This window comes from Capricornis sumatraensis, chromosome 17, assembly GCF_032405125.1.
Source record: "Capricornis sumatraensis isolate serow.1 chromosome 17, serow.2, whole genome shotgun sequence".
Classification (NCBI taxonomy): Eukaryota; Metazoa; Chordata; class Mammalia; order Artiodactyla; family Bovidae; genus Capricornis; species Capricornis sumatraensis.
Window position 1 is genome coordinate 78128890 of NC_091085.1, and position 22944 is coordinate 78151833.

Consider the following 22944-nt stretch of genomic DNA (forward strand, 5'->3'; position numbering starts at 1 on the left):
GGACCCCACTCGGGACGCTGCCCGCTGGGGAGCCAGGCCAGGGTCGAGAGCGGGACAGGCGGCCACCAAGGAGCCCGTCTGGGAAGAGGGCTCCCCGGGCCAGGCAGCTGGAGCAGCTCCATCTGGCAACCGTGCTGTGCGCCGGCCCCATCCCACCGCCTGGACGGACAGACGGACTCAACCCCACAGCTCAGGGGCTTCTGCCCAACACCTGAGCCAGGGGCAGATCCAGCCAATTCACCCCCGGACAGCGTTGCAGGGCTAGCCTCCCCAAGCCCAGACACAGATGCTCCACTGGGCACGCTGTCCAGCTCCTTCCAGACAGACAACGAAAGGAAAAAAGGCGATGTGCGAACCGTATTTGGATCTTAATTCAAGCAAATCAACTGTAAAGCTGACCAGGATTCAACTGGGAACTCTGAATTCTGTCCAGGCGTGTGCGCGCGTGCACATTTAGCCGCTCGGTCGTGTCCAGCTCTTGTGGCCCACCAGGCTCCTCTGTGTATGCGACCCTCCAGGCACAAATATTGGAGTGGGTTGCCATACCCTTCTCCAGGGGATCTTCCCGACCAGGGATGGAACCCAGGCCTCCCACATAGTGGGCGGATTCTCTACCACCTGAGCCACAGGGATGGTGTCGAAACGAGTGGCGATGTTCCATGGAATCCTGGGGGTGCGGGGAGTAACCAGGACACCTGGGCCTGGGCGTGTCCCCGAGGGTCATTTTACTGTTGCCACTGCTTTAGCGCGTCATTATCTGAAAGTTTCCATGAGAAACAAACAAACATACGACTCAACAGCAAACAATCCAGTGGCGCAAACACGGAAAGGGGCAGAGGCCCTGAGCCAGCGCGCCTCCACGGCCGACGGACCACCAGCAGCGGAGCCGCAGCTGGACGCCACTGGTAACCCGGGAGCCCCAGGCCAGACCTGTCCTGCACCACCGCCTCCCCTGCCGGGCTGCACAGCGCCCTGAGAGCTGGACGCCCAGAAGCTGGGGACGGCTGCACAGCGCCCTGAGAGCTGGACGCCCAGAAGCTGGGGACGGCTGCACAGCGCCCTGAGAGCTGGACCCCCAGAAGCTGGGGACGGCTGCACAGCGCCCTGAGAGCTGGACCCCCCAGAAGCTGGGGACGGCTGCACAGCGCCCTGAGAGCTGGACCCCCAGAAGCTGGGGACGGCTGCACAGCGCCCTGAGAGCTGGACCCCCAGAAGCTGGGGACGGCTGCACAGCGCCCTGAGAGCTGGACCCCCAGAAGCTGGGGACGGCTGCACAGCGCCCTGAGAGCTGGACCCCCAGAAGCTGGGGACGGCTGCACAGCGCCCTGAGAGCTGGACCCCCAGAAGCTGGGGACGGCTGCACAGCGCCCTGAGAGCTGGACCCCCAGAAGCTGGGGACGGCTGCACAGCGCCCTGAGAGCTGGACCCCCAGAAGCTGGGGATGGCTGCACAGCGCCCTGAGAGCTGGACCCCCAGAAGCTGGGGACGGCTGCACAGTGCCCTGAGAGCTGGACCCCCAGAAGCTGGGGACGGCTGCACAGCGCCCTGAGAGCTGGACGCCCAGAAGCTGGGGACGGCTGCACAGCGCCCTGAGAGCTGGACGCCCAGAAGCTGGGGATGGCGAGGAGGAGCCAGAGCCCCATCCTAGCTGCTGCGGGGCAGCGAGATGACCCCTGGCCACGTACACAGAGCGTCACCACAGGCCCCGGGAAGGCCACGCCCAGACAGCATGGACACAAGCCCCCACGGCAGCGTTCACGGCAGCACCAGAGCCGGAAGCGGAAGCGACACAATCGCCTGCCGAGCGGAACAGACGCGCGAGACAGGCACACCCACAGGACGGAGGGGCACGCGCTGCACGCGTTTGGAAATGGCATGCCTGACCCCAGGCGGCCAGGCTCTGCAGAGGCTGCTCCAGGGCTGGCTTAGGAGCACCCTGAAGGGAAGGAGGGAGAATCCAGGGGAAAAGGCCAGAGGATCCAGAGGCTTCAGTACAGAATGCGCTTTACAACACAAGTTTCATCTTCTGAACATGAAGGCTGCTGAAAATAAGACACCACTTTACAAAGACAGAGAACAGAGAACGTACACCTGGGCTCATTCAAACACCTTACATCTGAGAAACAGTCCAGGCAAGGCGGTGGCCCAGGGCTCAGCCGCCAGAGAAGAGCAGAGGCTCCGAGCACAGCCCTGGCCCCGGTGGGGAGGCCAGGCCGCGCTCAGAACGCCGCGCGAGGAGGAGAGGGCCTGCAAGCACCGGGGTCTCCTGTCTGACCAGGCCGCCCTCAGGGCCCCACGGGAGGCGGCAACACGGGGACAGAACCGCTCACCACACGCCCCTGGGCAGGAGCCCCCTTCACAGCCTCCGGCAGCAACCGCTGCTCTTTCTTCTACATCGACCAAGGGCGCCCCGTCCAGAGGGGCGTGGCTCCCGGGACCCTCGGCGGGGCGGGGCGGGGCCGGGCATCCTGCCTCGCCTGCGCCCTCCCGCGGGGCTCCTGCTCCCCGCCCCCCATCCTGGTTTCAGTTTGCACACAGGTTGGTTTCTGGTGTAACAGGGGTCAGGACACAGCCAGAGAGGCTGAGGGCCACGAGGAGGAGGTGGGGTCTGCAGGAGTCTGAACGCCAGGCCCACAAGTCTGTCTTCCGAAGGCGGCCTACTGCCCAGGAAAAGGCACCGCTGTAAGAGGCATGGAAATGCTGTTTCAAAACGAATGTTGGAAGTTTCCTGAAGCAGGGCTCACGCTTCAGACGGCATGACATCTCCCTGCAGTGAGTGACCTCGCAATGCACACTTCAGGGAGAAGGGTCCTGGGCGTGCCATGAGGGAGTACGTGGAAAGACACCCAACATCACGGGCTCAAGGGCCCCGCAGAGCCGGAGCCAAACCACACACGCAGGACAGGGCAGCACAGGCCAGGCCGGGCCGGGCCCGGACCGGACCGGACCGAGGCCGCCCGAGCCCCCCACCCCGCCCCGGGCTAAGACAGGACCGAGGCCGCCCGAGCCCCCCACCCCGGCCAGGACAGGACCGAGGCCGCCCGAGCCCCGCCCTGGCCACGACAGGGAGGGCCGGGGTCCACAACCCTCTCAGACCACCACTTTCAGACGCCTCCACACACGCCCACACAGACGGTCCAGGGGGCCTTTCCTCACAACAAGCGATGGCTGGAAACAGCCCCGTGCCCACCAACGGCCGAACGGGGACACAGCCGTAAGCCGACAAGTCTCCGGGAAAGGAGATGAATTACTGACACAGAAGAATACAAACCAATCTCAGAACAATTACGCTCGATGAGAAGAGCCGGACCCTGCCCCGAACTGCACACGGTGATTCCATTTACACAGAACCAAGAGAAACGCAGCGCTGCAGCGGCAGCAGGGCAGGGGCAGGACGTTCTTGAGGCGAGAGACATCTGTCTGGCGCGGGGACAGTCCCCGGGGCGTGTCCATGGACGGAAGGTCAGCAAGCTGTAAGACAAGCACGTGCAGCAGGGGCGGTCACTACTGCCGAGGACACCGAGCCACCGAGCCCTGCCTCGCGCTGCGGTGGGGCTGCTGCACTTCAAAAACGAGCAAATAAACTTGGAGAAAAAGATTAGATCTGCGGTCACCAGAGGTGGGGTGGGGGACGGGAACTGGAGGGCAGAGACCTGCAGTTTGGAGATAAACAGGTCCTAGGGACCCAACACCACCGTATGCTGAACATCAAAGTTGAGAGTAGGCCCTTACAGTTCTCATCACGGAACATCTTTCTGCTCCGCACTATGAGAGACGAGGCTCGCTCAGCCTCCTGTGGTCACACTCCGTGTGTGCGTAGTCGGACCATCACGCCACATACCTGACGTTTCTCTGTGCCGTGGTCAACCCCACCTCAGCACATCTGCTTAAAGGGCGAGAGGGCAGCCCAGACCATACCCACAGTCAGATCCAGGCTCTACACGGGCTCACAGCTTCCCACCTTTGCAGCCCGTCCCCAGGGTCTTGCATTTTGTGACTGAACACAGCCTAGTTAAACTGCAGCAGGGCCAGCCCCGGGCTGTAAGCTGACGGGCACTGGCTGCTGGGGGGGCCCAGTGAGCCCGCAGGCACCCTGCATGCGTGGCAAGAGCCCCTCCCCTCTTCCCTGACCCAGGCTCTGCCCAGGCCCCTCTCACCTGGGGTCTGCGTCGCACGAGTAGTGTCTCCGTTTCCTTAAGAGACGGCCTAGACTCCTGAGAAGTGGCCTGGCGGTATTTCTGCCCTGAATCCCCCTCAGAGCCTCGCTGCCCATCAGCGTGGGCTCCACGTCCCTCCCCTGCGCCAGGTCACAAGAGGCAAGGCGCCGTTACCTGTCCCCCTCTCAGGATGCCTGCCCTGGCCACAGGGAGGTGTCCACCGACAGCCCCGGTTAGGGTCCACCCAGACGTGTGAGGGAGGGAGCTTCCAACAGAGCAGAGAACCGTGCCCCTTGCGCGCTACCGACGGGCACGCGTGAGCCACGTCAATGCCGGCGAGCCTGCGTCGCCCCCTCTTGGCTGGGTGACGGCCAGCCTGCTTTGCCCTGCACTGAAGAGCCCACTGGCAAGAAACCCAGCTCCCCTCCCAACGGCGCCTGGAGGTTAACCACCCTTCCCACGGCCGTGAAGCACCTCCACAAATAAGCGGCTTCCACCAGTGGAGCGCTCACCCCAGACTTCCCGACGGACCTCAGGCTGAACTCACGCGTGCGATGAAATTAACCTGTCAAACCTTGACTCCTCTGTGGCCTTCCACAGTTATGCTGGCCTCCTGTGCAAAGTCACTGAAGCACAGAGGAAAAAGGCTTCTCAGGATGGAAGGGAGTGAGGACCGTGCAAGCTGCTGGAGATGATACATAAAGATTATGTGACCCAGACAATTTAATGGTTCTGCTTTTAGCAAAAAAATTACGCAGCTCCTGAAAACGTTGCTTATCTGATTTCTCTCTTATTTCTCAGCATTCCTCATAGAATAAAAAGGCCTGCTTACTGGAAACCTCCTGGAGCCCAGGGCACTGCCTGGCGGGAAGAGCCTAGGGCTGGGCGTCGGGAGACCCCAGGGCAAGCGCAGGCGCCGAATCATCACGATTCCCAGGGCTGTCTCAGGGGTGGCCTTTGCAATGCGGGCTCCGATGGACACACGCACTCCTGAGACTTCGAGCTGACCGAGCGCTGGAGGCCAGGCCGTCGGCCAGCCCCAGCGGCTGCTCTGTCTTTGTGGAGTTCCATGGGAAGAGAGGAGGAAGGCCGAGGGGCGGGACCCTGAGTCCTGGAGTCGAAGATCCCGCGGACCCCTCCCGCCGGAGCAGCCTCAGCAGGCACGTCTGAGAGGCTCTGCCTGGCCGGGGGACAGTAACTCCTCCTGAGCACCTTCCTGAGTGCGCAGGCCCTGGAGGACACGCCTGGTTAGGAAAGCGGGAACTGGGGCTCAACGGGGCTGCAGGGGCCCCCTGGCCCGCGCAGGGTGCGGGAAACCCTAACTGCGTCATGAGGAATCTGGCTGAGCACTGTCACCTACCTCACGCTAAAACGATGATCCAGCTAATTTATCAAAATGCTAACTAAACAATCAATGTAAAAATTAGAGCCCTGGCCTTTTCGGAAACACATGTTAGCAGCTGCCGTCAAACCACGGCTAAACAACAGAGCGCTGGAGGTGCGTGGCGGTTCTGGGAAAACCTGGTCTCCAGCTGCTGTGCTTGGCATGCAGAGTGCCCCTGGACACAGGGGCAGCCCACGCGCCCACCGCGGCTGCCGCGCCGAGCCGAGCCCGGGCTGCAGAGCCTGCTTGGGGCCACGTGAGCCCCTGGCCCAGCCGCCACTCCGGACCAAGATGGCAATTCACCAGGTCAGGACGGTCAGACCAGCAGTTTCCACCGCTTCACTGGCGGGAGCTTGTGAGTATGTGTGAGTCCACATAAAGAACGGGTGGGACCACAAATCTGGCCACTCGCTTCCCTTTGTTCAAGCATTTTAAACCCTGGGGCATGGTGATATTTACAAACAATGAGAGCTTTCTGTATGGGAACCCAGTTTCCATGCAAACTGACAATGTACAATAAAAAAAGTTCAGACTTCCAACCTCAATTTGATTCAGATCAAACCCTTATCTGCAGCCTGCACCTTTCGGATTTTCACCTCTGGGAAGCCATTCCTGTGACATAAGCCTCCAGATATAGCAGAGGAAACTGAACCAACGCTGAGCCTGGCCCAGGAGCCTCTCGACTACAGAAGCCCCAGCCTTCCCAGCCTCCCGCCCTGAGTCACTGGAGATGAGGCTAGGACGGAGGGGAGCGGAGGGGAGAGGACGGCGCAGGGACGCTCGCAGCGTCTCCCAGGGACCCAGGGCCTCCCACAGAGCAAGGACAGGCGTGGAAAGGGGCGCGCCTCTCCCTCCCTGGCCCCCCCACTCCCCTCCCCCATCGGCCCCCAGCATGGGGTGACCAACACACACCACAGGGAACCTGGGCCTCTGGGGCCAGCCTGGAGCAGGAGAGCTGTCTTTGCAACTCCCAGCTGTGGAGTAGAGCCTGGAGCGGGTGTCTCTGTACAGAACCAGGGGGGCACGAACAGGGCCTGGCGGGGGGGCACCAGCAGAGGCTGGGGGCAGCTCCATGCAGGGCCCGGGGGCGGGGGCACAAACAGGGCCTGGGGGCTGTGCGGGCCGACGCCAGCTTGCTCCAAGTGAGCACACGCAGCCGTGAAGGAACTTCCTTTTCCTACTTTGCCTAATGATTGTACACTGCTTCAAAGGAAGTCAGGAAGGCCTGGCTATTTTTGTCTGTCCATTCGCTCTCACTCTGCTGACTGTCCTCAATCCACAGGGACATACAATTCTGGGAGAATCTGCTACTTCTTAGTGAAAACCAGTTGGGAATAAAGAGGAACCCGAAAGGAAGCACGCTGGGAGACCGTCCCTGTGGTGAGGCAGGGGCCGACAAACCCTCTCCTGAAAAACAACATGGGGCTGAACAACCTGGTCAAAAATAACCACTTCAGGGCTCTGGAGAGCTGACTGATCTCCAGGAAATAAATTAAGGAAATAAATTAAGACTATTACTCAGGAAAAGGGACTAAATGTCAGGGAAGAACAGAAAGCAGGCAGCCGCCCCACCAGAAGTCGCCTTCATCACTTTCTTCTCTCAGGCTTTTTAAAACAGCGTCACTGCGCACAGGAGTTCGCTGCAGCGCCACACTGCTGGGGGGACAACACGAATCTAACACCCAGGACAACGGAGGACAAAGAAAGGGGACGGGGCCGCACTGCAGCAAGCCTGCAACAGTTTACCAAGTTGAGTCAGAAAAACCTTAGGTAAGCGGTGGCAAGATATATTTTGTAATCTCTAGAGCAACTGTTAGGAAAATAACTTAAAATAGTGACATGGCAACACTTGGTTCTGCGCTCCCTATCAGAAACACCCTAGAAAGACATACGCCAAACTAACTGCCGTCCAAAGAGAGCCGGGCTGGGGCTGTCGGCCAGAGAGGACTTCAGGGCAGAGAGGGGCGGCAGGGATGAAGGTCGCTTCATGACAGAGGGGAGTTCCTCCATCCTCGACATCTATGTACCAAGTAACGGTTTCAGCACACACAGAGCAAACACCCTCAGCCCTGAATGGAGACACGGAAAGCCCGCAAGCTCGAGCGGAGACTCGCCGCCCCTCACTCAGCAGCTGACAGAGCCAGAGGACGCGGATGGCACTCAACCACCGGCTCTAACTGGCCTCCGACAGCAGCAGAACAGCTTTAAAAACTACACACCATATCCTGGGCCACAAAATGAGTCTCGAAAAATCTGAGAGCTACACACCATATCCTGGGCCACAAAATGAGTCTCGAAAAATCTGAGAGCGACTCAAGTTACAGAGAGTGCGTTCTCTGACCACGATGCAATTAAGTTAGAAATCGATAACACAGAGCTCTCTGGAAAACGCTTAAGTGCTTGGGAACTAGCACTCATTTGTATTTTATGTTTAAATAACATTTGCCTTTTGCACAGAATAGAAGTTCTTAGCAGAGTCTGATCTGAGAATCTGTCAGTAACACACAGAAGTCCACACAGAACTTTACTGACTTGTAGCTCACAAGCTTCCTGAGACAGGGATTGCCTTTCTACTTGATTCCTGTTTCAATGCCCAGCACACGACTTGGCACAGGGCTTAGTATGTATCTGATAACTGAATTTTATATTGGGAAATACTGCTAGAAGGCAAGGAAAGCATAGCACACATTCCTGTTAAACCATTCAAGTCCATCAATTCTGATTCCACTAACCTCCACTCAGAAATGCAGCGTCTTTCCTTCTTCGGTCCAAGTGCTAATGAGCAAATCCTTCAATAAAACTGTGTATCCTTACTGTTTGAGATTAAATTACCTCGGGCAGAACTAAAAGCTTCTGCTCATTTATTAAAACTATCCTGTAGTAGATTAAGTGATGTCACTATCCTCTGGACTAACTAATCCATCTCCAGTCCTGGCATTTTATCAGAAAACAATGAGATTTCAAAGTAGAGCTCTCTTAAATTACCCTTTAGCCGCTCCTTCATTCTGTTCAATTAGGTGTTCCAAGAGCGAGACAACAATGGTGTGAGAGAAGCTGTTAAGCGTGAACTTTAGGCCAAAGCGGGGCACACTGAGAGGGCGCGCTGTCCCCGGCGCCCGGCTCCTCTGCTGCGGTCAGCTCACACCCAGTCCCTAAAGAGACACAGAGCCCTGGGCCCGGCGACTCCAAGCAGCCGAGTGCCCGGGCGATGGTGGAGGGTGGTGGGTAACCGCCTCTCTCTGTGAGCACTAAGGAATTAACTGTGGACTTAAATTAGCTTTAAAACACAATTGTCTACAAGCTGAGGTGCTGACTAGAATAGAAAAAGAATCTGTAGAGCAATGGTTCAGAAGCACCTTCAGGGAGTCATTTATCCCAGTCCCTGGGGGTGGGGGTGGGGGGGCTCAGGCCCGCGTCTGCAAACGTGACAGCAAGCCCCCCCCAATGCTGATATTCCCACATTTAAAAACTTCAGTGAACAGCTGGTAGCAGGTGTAGTTTAACAGAGGAAAATGTGTTAGATAAAAGGCAAACTCACAAGGGCTTGCAGTGTAATGGACAGTTAATGAAATTACAGCGACGAGCATGGTCACTGCAGGACGCCTCTCAGGAGGGTGAGCGGAAGGCGAGCTAAGCGTCGGCTGGGGAGGCTGCCCCAACTAACTGGCCAGCGCCCATGACGGGCAGCAGGTCCGCTCACAGGCCAGTCGGGACCTGAGGGGGAGCGCATGCTGCCGGTCACGTATCAGCCCCGCTGCTGCCGGCTGCGGGACCCGGCCACGGCAGGGTGGGTCTCACGCGGCGGGCGTCAGGGAGGGGACGGTCATCAGTACCTACGGTCAGAAAAAGAAAGGGCTCTGGCACGTCTGACATGGCTCTCGACAAATTAGGAGCTCTATCAGATACATCTCTCAGCCTAAAAAGATTATGCATACAAAATTATATCCAATTTTAACTCACAGACCTTGAAAATAAAACAACCAGCATCCTACCTTATTTTTAAACAGAAAACAGATATTAGTTTCACAGGAAACGAAAGCCAGACAAAGAGAAAAGCTGTATGTAGACACCATTGCCGAAGTCTGCACAGGAAGCGAGGGGAAACACGTCTGCAGCACAGACTGTCCAGCGTAGAAAAGGGCTTCACTTTATGTACAGTGGACCATTTTGCTTTGCATTGTATTTCCTCTTGCATTTTAAGTACGCAGGAAATGAAAAAAAAAATAAAATTATTAATGGAGGATTTTCACAAAGTGATTTGCTTTTTTTTTTAACCTAAGGCAATGTACCTTAAAATTACAGAATCAGAGAATTTAAGTGGGAAGGAAGCAAGAGCCATTAGTTAAGTCACTGATTTAACGCGTGAATGATCTCAATCAACTTGGTTACTTAAAATTTTAAACAACTTGATATATGGCAAAGTTCCATAATCTAGGGGGAGGTACTTTCTAATTATTTCAAATTAGTCCACTTATGTAATGGTCTAGAAAAATTTAAAGCTCATGTTACAAGATGACACAAAGTAACAGGAAAATAATACTTTAAATCTATTAAACATGTAGCAAATGCTAGAATGTGTACACTTCCTCACTTAAGCCTCCATTTTACAGGAATGGAGTTTAGGAGGAAAACGGCGGCCCAGAGAGGCTAAGTAATTTGCAAAAGGTCACACAGTAACAGGCAGAGGAGACAGGCAAACTTTACCTGACCCTCAAGTCCAAGGTCTTTATCACTAGTCTATGTGTGACCATCACGACATGGTCTACGGATCAGGCGCAATGCCCATAGGAGTGCAGAGTCCAGAGTCTCACTAAGCGCCTCTCGAATTACAGATGTCGAGGGTGGGTTCTCAGGAATCTGCGCTTTCCCCATAGTCTTCACAGGATTTTACAGGCAAGCTTGAGGACTGCTATTCTAAAAATGAACCTCCAACGTCTCCCACGACATTCGATGTAGTTCAGCCAGCCACTGAGCTCTGCCGTGTGCAGGGCCTTCCGCTGGACGCTGGGAGGCACAGACAGGCCCTTCTAAAGAGCTCAGAGTCTGGAAAAGGAGCCACACACACTGGCACTTCAGTGCCCTCAGGACTTGGCAGGCAGGGTTCTGTTAACTGGGGAAAACGAACCATAGATACAGAGAGCCCCCCCCAAACATGCCCTGAAATGCAGAGAAGCGCCCAGCCTGGACTGGATGAACGAGACAAGGAAGCATGAGCTCCAGGGGTGCTGGGGGTGGGCCCCCACAGGGATGACCCCTCGTGGGGCGGGGCAGGGCAGAAGCAAGGTCGCACAGATGCTGCCTTTGAAGCGGCAGGGGTGGATGCTCCCCAGATGGAGGGGGCGCAGTGAGAGGGTGGGGGGTCAGGCGCTGAGGTGAGGCAGCGGAGGAGCCGACCAGGCTACACAGAGGCCAGGCCAACCACCAGAGGCCTTGCTCTCCACACCAAGGATTTGGGGCTTTAACCAAATGGCAGAGGGGAAGCAGCTGACAAGAGAAAGACCCAGATGGGGACTTCAAACCGTTTCGGCAGCGAAGAAGCTGGACAGGAGGATGAGAAAATCACTCATGTCCACGCAAAGCCTCAGCGTCATATGTAACGCCCACAACCACCAAACGCCGTCAGCAGGAGATGGATGCGACGACCGCAGGCGGTCCACGGGGCGCAACACAGTGCGGCCGCAGGAGTGGCCCACGGAGGCTCACACGCCACGGGCGAACCGCGGAAGCGTGGCCCCGAGGAGAGCGGCAGCTGCAGCGCCACGACCCACCCGGGGCACGCCGACAGAGGCAGCCGGCAGACCCGCTGGGGCCCACGCCAAGCGGGGAGTGGCTGCTGACGGGCTCGAGACCTCCGTTCAGCCTGATGGAAATGCTGTGAAAGCGACTGCGGTGATGGGTGCACGGCTCTGCGCACACACAAGGCACAACTGTAAGTGGGTGAAGCGCATCTCCCGGGAAGTATAGCTCGATAAAAATCGACATAAAGGAAAAAACCTAAGAGGCTGGGCAACGCGGACTTATGTGCAAGGTCTTGGTCCGAGATTCAACTGGGAGCCGGGGTGCTGGCATTCCCGCGGCCCGGCCCGCTGCCAGGGTGCAGGTTCACCCGTGTTGTTTCACGGAGCACATCTCGCAATCCATCGAAGAAAGGATCTCGCCATTTGCTTAGGTTTCAGTTTCCTTCCCAGTGCTTTGTCGTTTCCAGCAAACAAACCTCGTGCCCCCTTGGTTAATTTCCTTGTAAGTATTATACTGTTTTTTAAGAGTTTTACTTTATATATGTTAACTTCAGGTGTACAGCAAAGTGATTCAATTACACACACACAGGTGTATACATTCTTTTCCAAATTCTTTTCCATCCGGATGGCCAGTGTTGCGCGGAGTCTGCTGCACAGGAAGGCGGGCTCTGTTGCTCGTCTGCTGTGAACGCTGGTGTGTGCTGCCCCAGACCCCCGCCCCCCTGGTGGCCAGCAGCGCCTTCTCTGAGTCTGTGAGTCCGTCCCTGTCTTGTAGTGAGCTCACTGTGTCACTGTGTGAGATTCCGCATATAAGCGATGCCACATTTGTCTTTTCCTGGCTTACTAAGTATGGTAATCCCCAGGTCCATCCAAGTTGCCACAAATGGCATCATTCCATTGGCTTAATGGCTGGGTAACGCCGTTGTGCACACACACTACCTCTTCCTCACCCACTCGTCTGCTGACGGGTGTCTAGGCTGCCTCCGTGTCTCGGCAACTGTACACAGCGCTGCAGTGCACACCGGGGCGTGTGGCCTTCTGAGCCACGTTCTTCTCCAGAGGCATGTGGGACCTTAGTTCCCTGGCCAGTGACCAAACCTGCGTCCCGTGCAGCGGGAGTGCAGAGCCTCAGCCACCGGACTGCTCGGGGCTCCCCCGGATGTTACTCCTCATGATGCTGCTCTCGGAGAAGGCAGCGGCACCCCACGCCAGCGCTCTCGCCTGGAAAATCCCATGGACGGAGGAGCCCGGAAGGTTGCTGAGGGTCGGACACGACTGAGCAACTTCACTTTCACTTTCACGCATTGGAGAAGGAAATGGCAACCCACTCTAGTGTTCTTGCCTGGAGAATCCCAGGGACAGGGGAGCCTGGTGGGCTGCCATCTCTGGGGTCGGACACGACTGAAGCGACTTAGCAGCAGCAGCAACATTATGCTACTATAAATGGAAATTCTGAAGTTCATTTTCAGTTTTCACTGCTAGTACAGAGAAACGCAGATAATTTTTGCACGAGTGCAAGGTCGTCAAACCAGTCATTCCTAAAGGAAATCAGTCTTCAACATTCACTGGAAGGACTGATGCTGAAGCTGAAACTCCAATACTCTGACCACCTAATGTGAAGAACCGACTCATTTGAAAAGACCCTGACGCTGGGGAAGATTGAAGGCGGGAGGAGAAGGGGATGGCAGAGGATCAGACGGTTGCATGGCATCACCGACTCAATAGACGTGAGTTTGAGTGAACTGCAGGAGTTGGTGATGGACAGGGAGGCCTGGTGTGCTGCAGTCCATGGGGTCACAGAGTCACACACGGCTGAGCGACTGAAGTGTACCCTCTGTCTGCGGAATCTGTTCCCTGGCTCCACCAGCGTTTCTGTGAACCCTAGCGGTCTGCTACGTGGCCTTCAGGTCCCTTGCACACACACAGAGGTTTGCCTCTTCCTTTCCAATGCCTTTTCTCCCTTCCTCACACCCCGCAGTGAACCTCGAGTTGAGACGGTGAGGAGGCACCCTTCCTGCTCAGGCTCACCAGCAGGCGAGTGTGTGTATTCAACGGTGTCTCCCTTGGGCAGCTGGAGGCAGCACCCTTCTAGAACAGGCTTGGTGTGTTCATCATGAATGGGTTTTCCCTTTTATTCAATGACAGGGTGTCTTCCTTTTACTTTTCCTGTGTTGAGCCAGCTTTGCACTCCTGGGATAAATCAAGCTCAGTCACGGCTCACAAGTCCTGCTATCTGCTGCTGGATTCCATCAGTATTTCATTAAGGATTTCTGCATAAGAAATACTGGTCTCCAATTTTCATTACTTGTGATGTCTTTTTCTGGCTTTGTTAATCACGGTAATATTGGCCTCACAGAATGAACGAGAACATGTTCTCCATTCTATTTTTGGAAGAGTCTGACAAAGTCAGCTGTTAATTCTTTGTAGACGTTTGGTAAAATTCACCAGGGAAGCCCTATGGCCCTGGGCTTTTCTTTGTTGAAACTGTTTCATTACTAATTCTGTTTCTTCAGTTGCGATAGGTCTGTTCGGGGTTTCCTTCTTCTTGAGCCGGCTTTTTACAGCTTGTATATTGCAAGGATCGGAGTCATCGAGGCTCGGTAATTCGCTGGTGTGCTGCTCACAGCACTCCGTTTGATCCTCTCCATTCCTATGAGGCCATTTAGTAAAGCCCTTGTTTTTATTCCAGATTCTAGCAATTTCAGCCTCCTCTTTTTCTTTGCCAGTCTAGGCAAAGGCCTGTATGCGTGCTGATCTTGCCAACGAAGCGGCTGCTGGTGTCGATGATCTCCTCTGCCGATCCGCTTTGCTTCTGCTCTGATCTTTTTATTCCCTCCCTCTGCTTTAGGCTGAGTTTCTTCTTCCTTTTCTACTTTCTTCAGGTAGAAGGTTAGATCCCTGATTTGAGATTTTTCTTCTAAAGGTTGGTGTTCACAGCTAGAAATTCCCTAGGAGCTCCTTTTCAGCATCTCCCACAGTTTTGTTACGTCATGTCATGAATATTTCTTCTGCTATTAATTTCTAACTTCATTCAACTGTGATCAGAAAAGATGCTTTATATAATCTCAACGTTTTAAAACTTACCAACATTTGTTTTATTGCTCAGCACACGGGCCCCTGAGAAGAGTGTGCATTTTGCTGCTGATGGGCAGTCTGTGCGAGACAGCTCACAGCCTGATCAGCACACAGTTTATGAGTGCTGAATGTGGTCTGGGTCCCGTGTCCGTGGCTAGGCTTTCCTGTCAGGCTGTACCCCAGTCATTCACCGCTCTGCTTCTTCTGCTGAACGACTGTTTTATAAGCGGACAGTCCAGTGCCGTCGAGTACATTCATTCACACTGTTGTACAACCATCACCAGCCTCTGTTTCTAGAACGTTCTTCACGCGTGACGGCAACTCTGCTCTCTAAACGATGACTGCTGTGACACCAGGCCCCTGGCAACCACCACTCTACTTTCAGTCACCATGAATCTGTTTTAGGGACTTCATATAAGGGGAATCAGCTAAGATTTGTACTCCTGAGTTCAGCACAATGTCTCGGAAGAAACCTCAACGCCCATGGACAGGTGAGTGCATGAAGACGCAGGGTATAAACACATGACGGACTACTACTCAGCCACAGAAAAGGAAGAAATGATGTCATTTGTAGCAATGTGGATGGACGCAGAGATTGTCGTATTAAGTGAAGAAAGCCAGCGAAAGACACATATGTGCTGTCACTATGGGTGGAGTCTAAAAAAATGGTGCAAATGAGCTTATTTACGAAGCAGAAGCAGACTAACAGACGTAGAGAACAAGCGTATGGCCAGCAGAGAGGACAGTGGTGGAGGGGATAAAAGGAGCGTGGGGTCAGCAGACGCAAGCCACTGTGTATACGCCAGAGGGACAGCAACACCCTGCTGCCCAGCGAGGGGAGCCACGCGCAGCGCCGGGTAGGGGCCTGTGATGGAGAAGAGCCGCACGAGTCCCAGGGTCACTCTGCTGCCCGCCTGAAACTAATGCATCACAAACCAGTCATACTTCAGCTTCTACAGACAGGCTAATAATACCAGAGAGAGGCTGACAGAGGGCCAGGGGGGCAGGCTGCAGAAGAGCCCAGCTGAGAGCTGACCTGGGCGCAGAGCCCGCACGGGGAAGGGGAAACGCTCAGAGACACAGCTCAGCGCAGCGAAAACCGTAAGCGAGATAAGCAACAGCTTCATTTACAGAGAGAGATATTTTCACTCTTAGTCCCGTGAGGCCTCCACAGAGCACTCAACCAGGACTTAGGTAAGAAATGCTACGGCAGCTGAATGGGGGCAGCGTGGCGGTTCACCGCTTAGGACGGGAGGGCTCGCGCTGCTCAGCAGTCCGCGCCGGCAGCGGCTCCCCTGGACGGAAGGACATGGTTACCTGATAGCCCTCGGTTTTCTTCTGACACCACTTCAGCAAGGCGTTCCTCTTGGACCCCCCATATTCTCTTGCCAAGGCGGACAGAGGGTCCTTCCTTTCTTCCCTGGGAAGTGGAGAGAAGAGACGTTTCAGCTCGCGTTCCTTACCAGAGCGCCCTTCCAAGCCAGAAAGCCAACAGAACAGAACGGAGCACCTCAACAGAGCAAATGCTCCTGGGAGGCGGGCAGCGGCCAGAGGCATCTGCACACGTCTGACTCCTGCCAACCTCTACGGGTCCCACAGACCCACCACTGTCAGGGCTCACCTGCCTGAAGGGAGGCCCTGCCGGCACCCACAGGGATGCCATGCGCAGGCCCGGCGCGACGCGGCCTGGGACGCTCGGAGCGCAGCGGCCACACTGGCAGCGAGCGAGGGCCGCACGGCTCCTTCCCCTTGGGCCTCGGCCTTCCTTGCCGTTACGTTTCATCTCACGCAACGTCTATGTCCTCGGTCACTTCACCTTCTTTTTAAAGCACTGACTATAATCACAAAGGACAGGGTTGACCCAGGCGGAGGATCACTCCTGCCTTCAGAGAGCACACAACTGGGGAAGCGGACAGGACAAAAGAGCCGCAAGCAGGAACACCACCCACAGCGCGCCTCCAAGTCCTGACTGCTAAGCTGCACCTTCTTTATTGACTGCGAGTAATCAGCATTTTCCCTTGCATAAAAATAGAGTTCTCCTGTGAACTCACTCACTCGGCACCCCCTTGCGAGGCCCGACCATGTCAGGCCATGTGCAGGCGCTGGGCGGAGGGCGACACGGGCCCGCCCCTCAGGGAACATCATCGCGCCGTATGGGACGGACACACGCTGGAGCTGGGGGAGGGCTCAACCACTGCCCAGGGGTCATCCCCGAAGATTCTATGTGGGGTACTTCAGGGCACTGTCACCTGCTTGGGGGCAGAATAACATCCTGCCCCAGATCCGACACTGAATCTAAAGAGACTGTGGCCAGCGTGGCAATGGAGCAAGGGAGACCCGAACCCACCCAGTCCAGCACCAACCCCTCCTTCCAGGGGCCACTCCAGGGGCAGGATGAACGCAGAAGCCTGCGGAGAGCGGGGCTCTGCAGAACAAGCCGTCCCTGGCCAGCAGAGCCCTCTGCACAGCTGGTCTGATTTCCAGCGATGACTGTGCAAGGAAAGCAGATTCCAGCCCCACAACCGCACATCCGACAGGCCAGCCCGTGTCCCAGATGTCACAGGCGGCGCGGGACCCTTCTGCTCGTATTCACCCTACAGAGGATGACAGGCCATCAGAGCATGCCCGAAGAGCGAAGCTCTTCCAGGTGAGAGGTGTGTTGACATAGCATCAATCTTTGCTTATTTTAGAACCAAAAGTAAAATACAAAAGTATTCCAACCTGCAGTCAGACCCCTGTCTCAAAGAGCACTTTCACGCATGCGCTGGCTCACCATACTCCTGTCCTAGCTGAAAGCGCTCAGAGGTTTGTCACAACAGCACCGAACACAGGAAACGAGAATGAAGATAAAGGTGAGATGCGAACAAAACCAAAGAGCAAGCCAAGAGGAAAACAAAACTGACAACCACCGTGAGAGGCTGAGTCTAGCTCCCATACGTCCTGCTAGAGAGACAGCCCAGAGCAGCACCGAAGCCCAGTGCAGCCCATGGGCCCTGGGGGCTGCAGAATGGGGCCTCCGAGGGGGACGCTCGTCTCCTGTCACTACTGCCGGGCAAGGAAGCCAGGGCCAGGAGTGGTCCTGGGCAGGCGCACGGCTTCTCGCACGAGGGCCAGGAACAGGCGGTGCCCCCGCCTGGGGCGCTAGACACAGCCCAGGTGGACGGCGCTCGCCTCGCTCGGCCGGAGAGGTGGGTGCCGCCGCTGCTCGCTGCGCCTGGGGCCGCTCTCCTAAGAGGCCGGTCCCCGAGAGGCAGGGCGCTAAACCTCAGTGTATAATCTGAGTCTGAGAGCCCAGATAGTCCACTTTTATTCAGACCCGTAGGTCAATAAACAGGAAAGGTCCAAAACCACTGCCGCCCCCTTCGGGTTCCGCCTGCACACGCACTGAGCCTTGGGGCCTGCCAGCGCCCGCCCTCCTCCCCGCCCTCAGCCCTCTGCTGCCCGAGGCCCCCGCCTCCAGCCTCCTCGCTCTCCACTCACAGGCGGCGTTCCAGCGTCACTGAGCTCACTTTTGCACTCAGCTGTTCGCTACTTTAAAAAAACAAAACTGGAAAAAAAAAAGAGAAAAACCCACAAAAATAAAACCAAAAATAACACCAGCTGCTTGGGGGAAGTAATTCTCTCTGTAACTTTGTTTTATTTTTGCACTTTTGGTCATCTTTCTCCACTCTGGGCATAGAAGAGTGGATTAGAAAACACTCAACCCACAAAGAGAGAACACACACCAGGGCTCGAATCCCACTATTTCACAGCCCGATCGTCCACTCTCAAAAGGCCCGGGACGGCCCGGGGGCAGTGCCCCCGCAGGACGCGCCCTCTACCTGATGCGGCTCCGGGCGGTGGGGGTCACGGAGGCTGTGGGCGAGGAGGAGAGCGACAGCTGCGGCGAGGTGGCCCCCATGGCCATGAGCGCGGCGGGCGATGCACCCTCAGGAGCGGATACGTCACGCTTCATCTCCTCGCTGCTTCGTCTGGACACTGCAGGTCAGAGCAGAAGCAGTTTAAACTGAGCTCAAGGCTCTCATTCAGCAGGTCCCCCACAGAGCAGAAACTGCCGTGTGTACGTTACTCGCTCCGTCGTGTCTGACCCTGTGCCCCCAGGGACTGCAGCCCACCAGGCTCCTCGGTCCTGGCGTTCTCCAGGCAGGAATACTGGAGCGGGCTGCCATTCCCTGATCCAGGGATCAGACTCGGGTCCTACCCACATTGCAGGCTGACTCTTGACCTTCTGAGCCACAGGGGAAGGCCAGAAACTGCCACGCAGGGGGAAAAACTAACATTGTCTTTATCTGACTGATAACGTGAAAGGATTTTATTTTTTCACTTCAAAAAAACCGTAGAAAAGGGACAGCTGTTGAAGTGTGCAGAGAAGCCCACATCCTAGCACACACCTGGCCCACAGTGAGTCCCACCAAACCTGGTTCAGTCACAAACACGACCCAGCCAAAGCAACACTTGCTCTCAACTACAAGCAACAAAACCCTCCTGAACTTGGCCAAAAGCACTGAGGCGACGGAAAGGAAAGACAGGAGCCTCGCATGATTTGGGGTCAAGCCAAAGTTCAGAAAAACAGGAATCAGTGAGACGAAACAGCAGAAGATGTCATGTCCAGTCAACTACCGAGAAGTAAGGAGCGTCAGGAAAGTCCTACTTGGAGAGTCCGACCGAGTCGCACGCGCCGCGTTGACCGTAGAAAGCCCTGAGAACTGGAGGTAGAAGCAGCCCCTGACAACGGGTCCCCAGGGGAGGTGGCTTTCCGTCCACAAGGCGCAGGGGACCAGCGGGTGCTCACAGCGCCAGGTTGCGCACGTGAGCCGTGAGACACGAGGCCAGGCCCTGACCCTGGACGGGCCTCCTCAGCAGGCGCTGGCGTGGGAGCACTGCGGCACCAGCCCGGGCTGGCTGGGACGCAGGCCTGCCAGCACCCGTCACCCCGCCCCCCCCATATAGCCGGCTAGCACCTCCTGGCGGTGGAGGGCCTGCACCTCTGCGTTGGCTCAGTGACGGGCTCCAAGGCCTGGAGGAGACGTGCTTTCTATGACAAGGTCTTAGGAAAAGGATGCGCTTGAGCGTCCGACATAGTTTCATAGCCATTCTGCCTTTTTCTTCCACTGTCAAATCTCCGTATAAATCTGCAGTTTCTTTCGAGCGCTGTGCTAGGAAACTGGATGAGAAACCTTCATAATTTTATATGAAGCACAAGAAACAGACTAAGAAAGAATGGGAAGAACCTGTTACAGGAAAAGGCTCTGGACCTTGGCTTTGCAGGAGAGACTTTGGTTGGACTTCCCACTCAGCTAAGGTATCCAAAAACTGTACCAACTGAAATTCACATCCAAGTAGGATGGTGCCCACAGGAGGCAGGGTTAAGAAGCCTCTCCTTTGCTGGCCCAACTTCTAGTCGAGCTATTGAGGGTCAAAAAAAAGCCACAAAAGGAAAATGACAAGGACGCTGACAGAAATGAAACGTCAGCTCAAGGAAACCAGCGTGTGCCCATCAGACACAGCACCGCCACACGGCCAATCACACTGCAGACGCCCGGCTTCAGAGGATCTCTGGTGTGCTTGGAAACAAACTCCAAAACAGTCACAGCAGAGCCTGCGGTGAGTATCCCGACCTTCCACGACTACAGGCTTCGCTGGTGGCTCAGCTGGTAAAGAACCTGCCTGCAATGCAGGAGACCTGGGTTTGATCACTGGGTTGGGCAGATCCCACATTTGTTAAGTGAATGGAACTATCTAGCTTTTTCTATTTTTGAAGTCAGGGCCATGAAATATGATTTCTATGAAATCTGTAAGATACAATGGGGAAATTCAGAGTGGACAGCAGTCAGTTGAAGAGGCAGGTAAGGTTAAACAAGCCTGAAGAGGAGGAGCTCAACGCCATCAGCAGACCTTCCAGATGCACCTCTAAAGGCCGTCTCAGACAAAGGGCAGTACCTGAGATGGCCTTTGTGCTCTCCATGGCGGGCACTCTCGGCAGAGAAGCAGGTCGGCTGGTCGAAGACGTTCTCAGCAGATGCTCTGCACGGGGTGGAAAATGCCACAGTGAGGAGACCTGACCCCAAACTTCAAGGGCACAGGGAGCAGGAAGCTCTCCTCTCGCCCCAGAGGCTTGTCCCTCCTTCTTGTCCAGGCCCCTTGACAGCTCCCAGAGTCCCCGACACAAACGCCGCCTGCCGACAAGGGCCATTTCATTCACTTGTATTTCGAGGGATGAGACATTCAGTGCAGACAAACGCTTCCAAACCACTGAGAGCTACTTCCGTCTGATGCAATTCAACAGAAGCCCAAGACCCTCTGCTGCATCAGGGCCTAAAGGCACTAGGTCCACACCCTGCGTGAGCCCGCAGTGCGCGGCTGTGTGGCGGGGCACACAGGCCCACAGCCAGAGGCGAGGCAGGACGCGCACGGGAGCACAGGACGATTCAGGGCCATCAAGCCAGAGGGAGAGGCCACCCCCCACGACTTGGGGCGACCGGAAGCCTTCAGCAGCGTTCTGACGAGACCCTGTCTGGCCGGCTATGCTGCTGGATGTCGGGCTGCCGAGCAGCACTGAGCCCAGGACACTCCGCAAAGGCCAGGGGCCGCAGTCCCAGCCGCTGAGCCTGGCGCTGGTGGAGAGCAGAGATGGCCGCGGGGGATGGCTCTGGGGGCGGTGCGGCTGGAGGACGACAGCCTCCCTGGCCGCTGTGTGGACTTCAGTCTGGGGGCAGCAAGGACCCCAGGGAGGACAGAAGCAGTCTCCCCCCCTCACCTGCCCCCCCCCACTACACCAGGCGGGGTTGGGGGACTCTGGAGCCCCCAGCCCTGGGGCAGCAGGTCCCCTGGCCCCTGGCCCAGCCATCTCACCACCCTGGGGCCAAGCTCCAACACCCCCTCCCTGGCACCTGCTTCCCACAGTGGGCGCCCCAGACCCAGGCCAGCTCGCCTCCGTGCCCGGCACCACTGCAGTCAGGCTGGGAGGACGGGCACAGGAGGGCCGGACGTGCTGCGTGTCCCCCGGACGCATGCCAGGTGGGGCTAGTGAAGACTGCTCACCTCTGAGTGCAACACACTTGGATGGGAAACGAGAGAGCGACCGACACAGACAGCCCGTGCGCACCGCCCACTTCACACTCTCCCTCTCAGCCACCAGGGCGTCAGCTGTCTCTCCAGGACAGCATCTCTCACTCTGACCTGCACTTCCCGAGTGTGGAAGGCACGCGTGTGAGGCCATGCCCACACGGAGCCCTGGAGGGGAGGCAGGGCAGCAGGTGAAGACAGGCCCACCCAGCCCAGAGCCACCACCCCTTCCTCGTCCTGAACCGACGCACCCTGAGCCCCGAGCGGCGGCACGCGCCCTCACAGAAGCGCGCATCGTGCACAAAGATGGACTCAGCAGAGCCGGGGGAGCGCGGAAGCCGCGGGAAACAGGAGCCAGCATTTTAAACGGAGCCCAAGCGCCCACTTCACAGCTACAAGACAGGTCCTGTCCCAGAGGCTTCATCTCCCAGGGGACGAGGGTGAGACCAGGCATCAGAAGCACACGGGCGCAGGGCGAGGGCCCCCGGGCACACGACGGGGGCGCAGCGCACAGAAGCCCGCCCACCGCTGCCGCCGGCGCATGCGTGCCCAAGGACACACGTCGTCTCAGCTCAGCAGAGGCTGGCACTTACACTCTGAGGAGGCACCTTCCCGCGGGCCAGGGCGGTGCCCGCGCACACACCCTCCGCCCTGCCGCGTGGGTCAGAGCACACGCGCACTGCCAGCGCGCCACGGCAGAGGAGGCAGGCAGGAGACCGCAGACGCTGCGGTGACCGGGTCTGCTCTCGGCAACCTCGTCTGTAACCCGTGCGCTACATGAAACCACTGGGCACGACGTGCGGTTGCAGCAAGGAGGGCAGCGGGCAGGAGCCTGCCTTCGTGGAGCTGAGTCTACGGCGGAAGTAGGGCGTGTGAGACACAACCGCGTGCGAGGGGCACAGGGGAGCAGCGGCGCCGGGCTGAGAGCTGCCCAGCGCCTGGAGAGGCCTCCCCGGGAGCAATGCCGCGGTGAGCAGGGCAGCGACCGGCGGCCTCTACGCAGGCGCAGGAGAGGGGCTTCCGGAAACGCCTGGACCCGCAGGGCTGCGAGGGCGGGGCGGAGGGGCGGGGCGTCGGGGACAGTCCCGGGCGGACAGCCTTCCGTCCCGGGGGTGGGGTGCAGGGCGCAGGGCGCGGTGCACGCGGGTGACGAGCGGACTGCAGGGCAGACAGCGGGAGGCCTGCACGCGGGCGGTGGCAGGGGAGACATACACGGGCTCAAGGCTCCTCAGGGGCAGACTCCCAGACTGCTGACCACGTGGACAAGCAGCTGAGAGAGGAGGGTCCTGTGCGCAGATGCGCGAGGAGCAGGGCTGTGGGAGGGAAGCGAGGGGCACACGCGGCACTGCGAGGCCGGGAGACGCCCAGGGCCGCCGGCCGGCGCGTTCCGGGGACAGCGCTGAACACACCCAGCTCTGTCAGCGCCCAGCGGACGAGAGGGGGACGACCTGGTGGCAGGAGGCCACGGTGGCCGGGGTCGGAGCCGCCGCAGGCGCTGGGGACGGCAGAGGTGCGAGCGTGCTGA

The 22944-nt window shown here is 57.3% G+C and overlaps 1 protein-coding gene across 2 annotated transcripts in view; it reads right to left on the reverse strand.

Moving 5' to 3' along the window:
• The window catches only part of SPECC1L (sperm antigen with calponin homology and coiled-coil domains 1 like), a 62857-nt gene that overhangs the window by 8568 nt on the left and 31345 nt on the right, over positions 1-22944 (reverse strand). For both annotated transcript variants that reach the window (XM_068989474.1, XM_068989473.1), the window contains exons 10-12: positions 20295-20378; positions 18176-18332; positions 15672-15774 (exon numbers count right to left, since the gene is read on the reverse strand). In XM_068989474.1, the coding sequence (XP_068845575.1) occupies positions 15672-15774; positions 18176-18332; positions 20295-20378 (344 nt within the window). The remainder of the gene's footprint in view (positions 1-15671; positions 15775-18175; positions 18333-20294; positions 20379-22944) is intronic.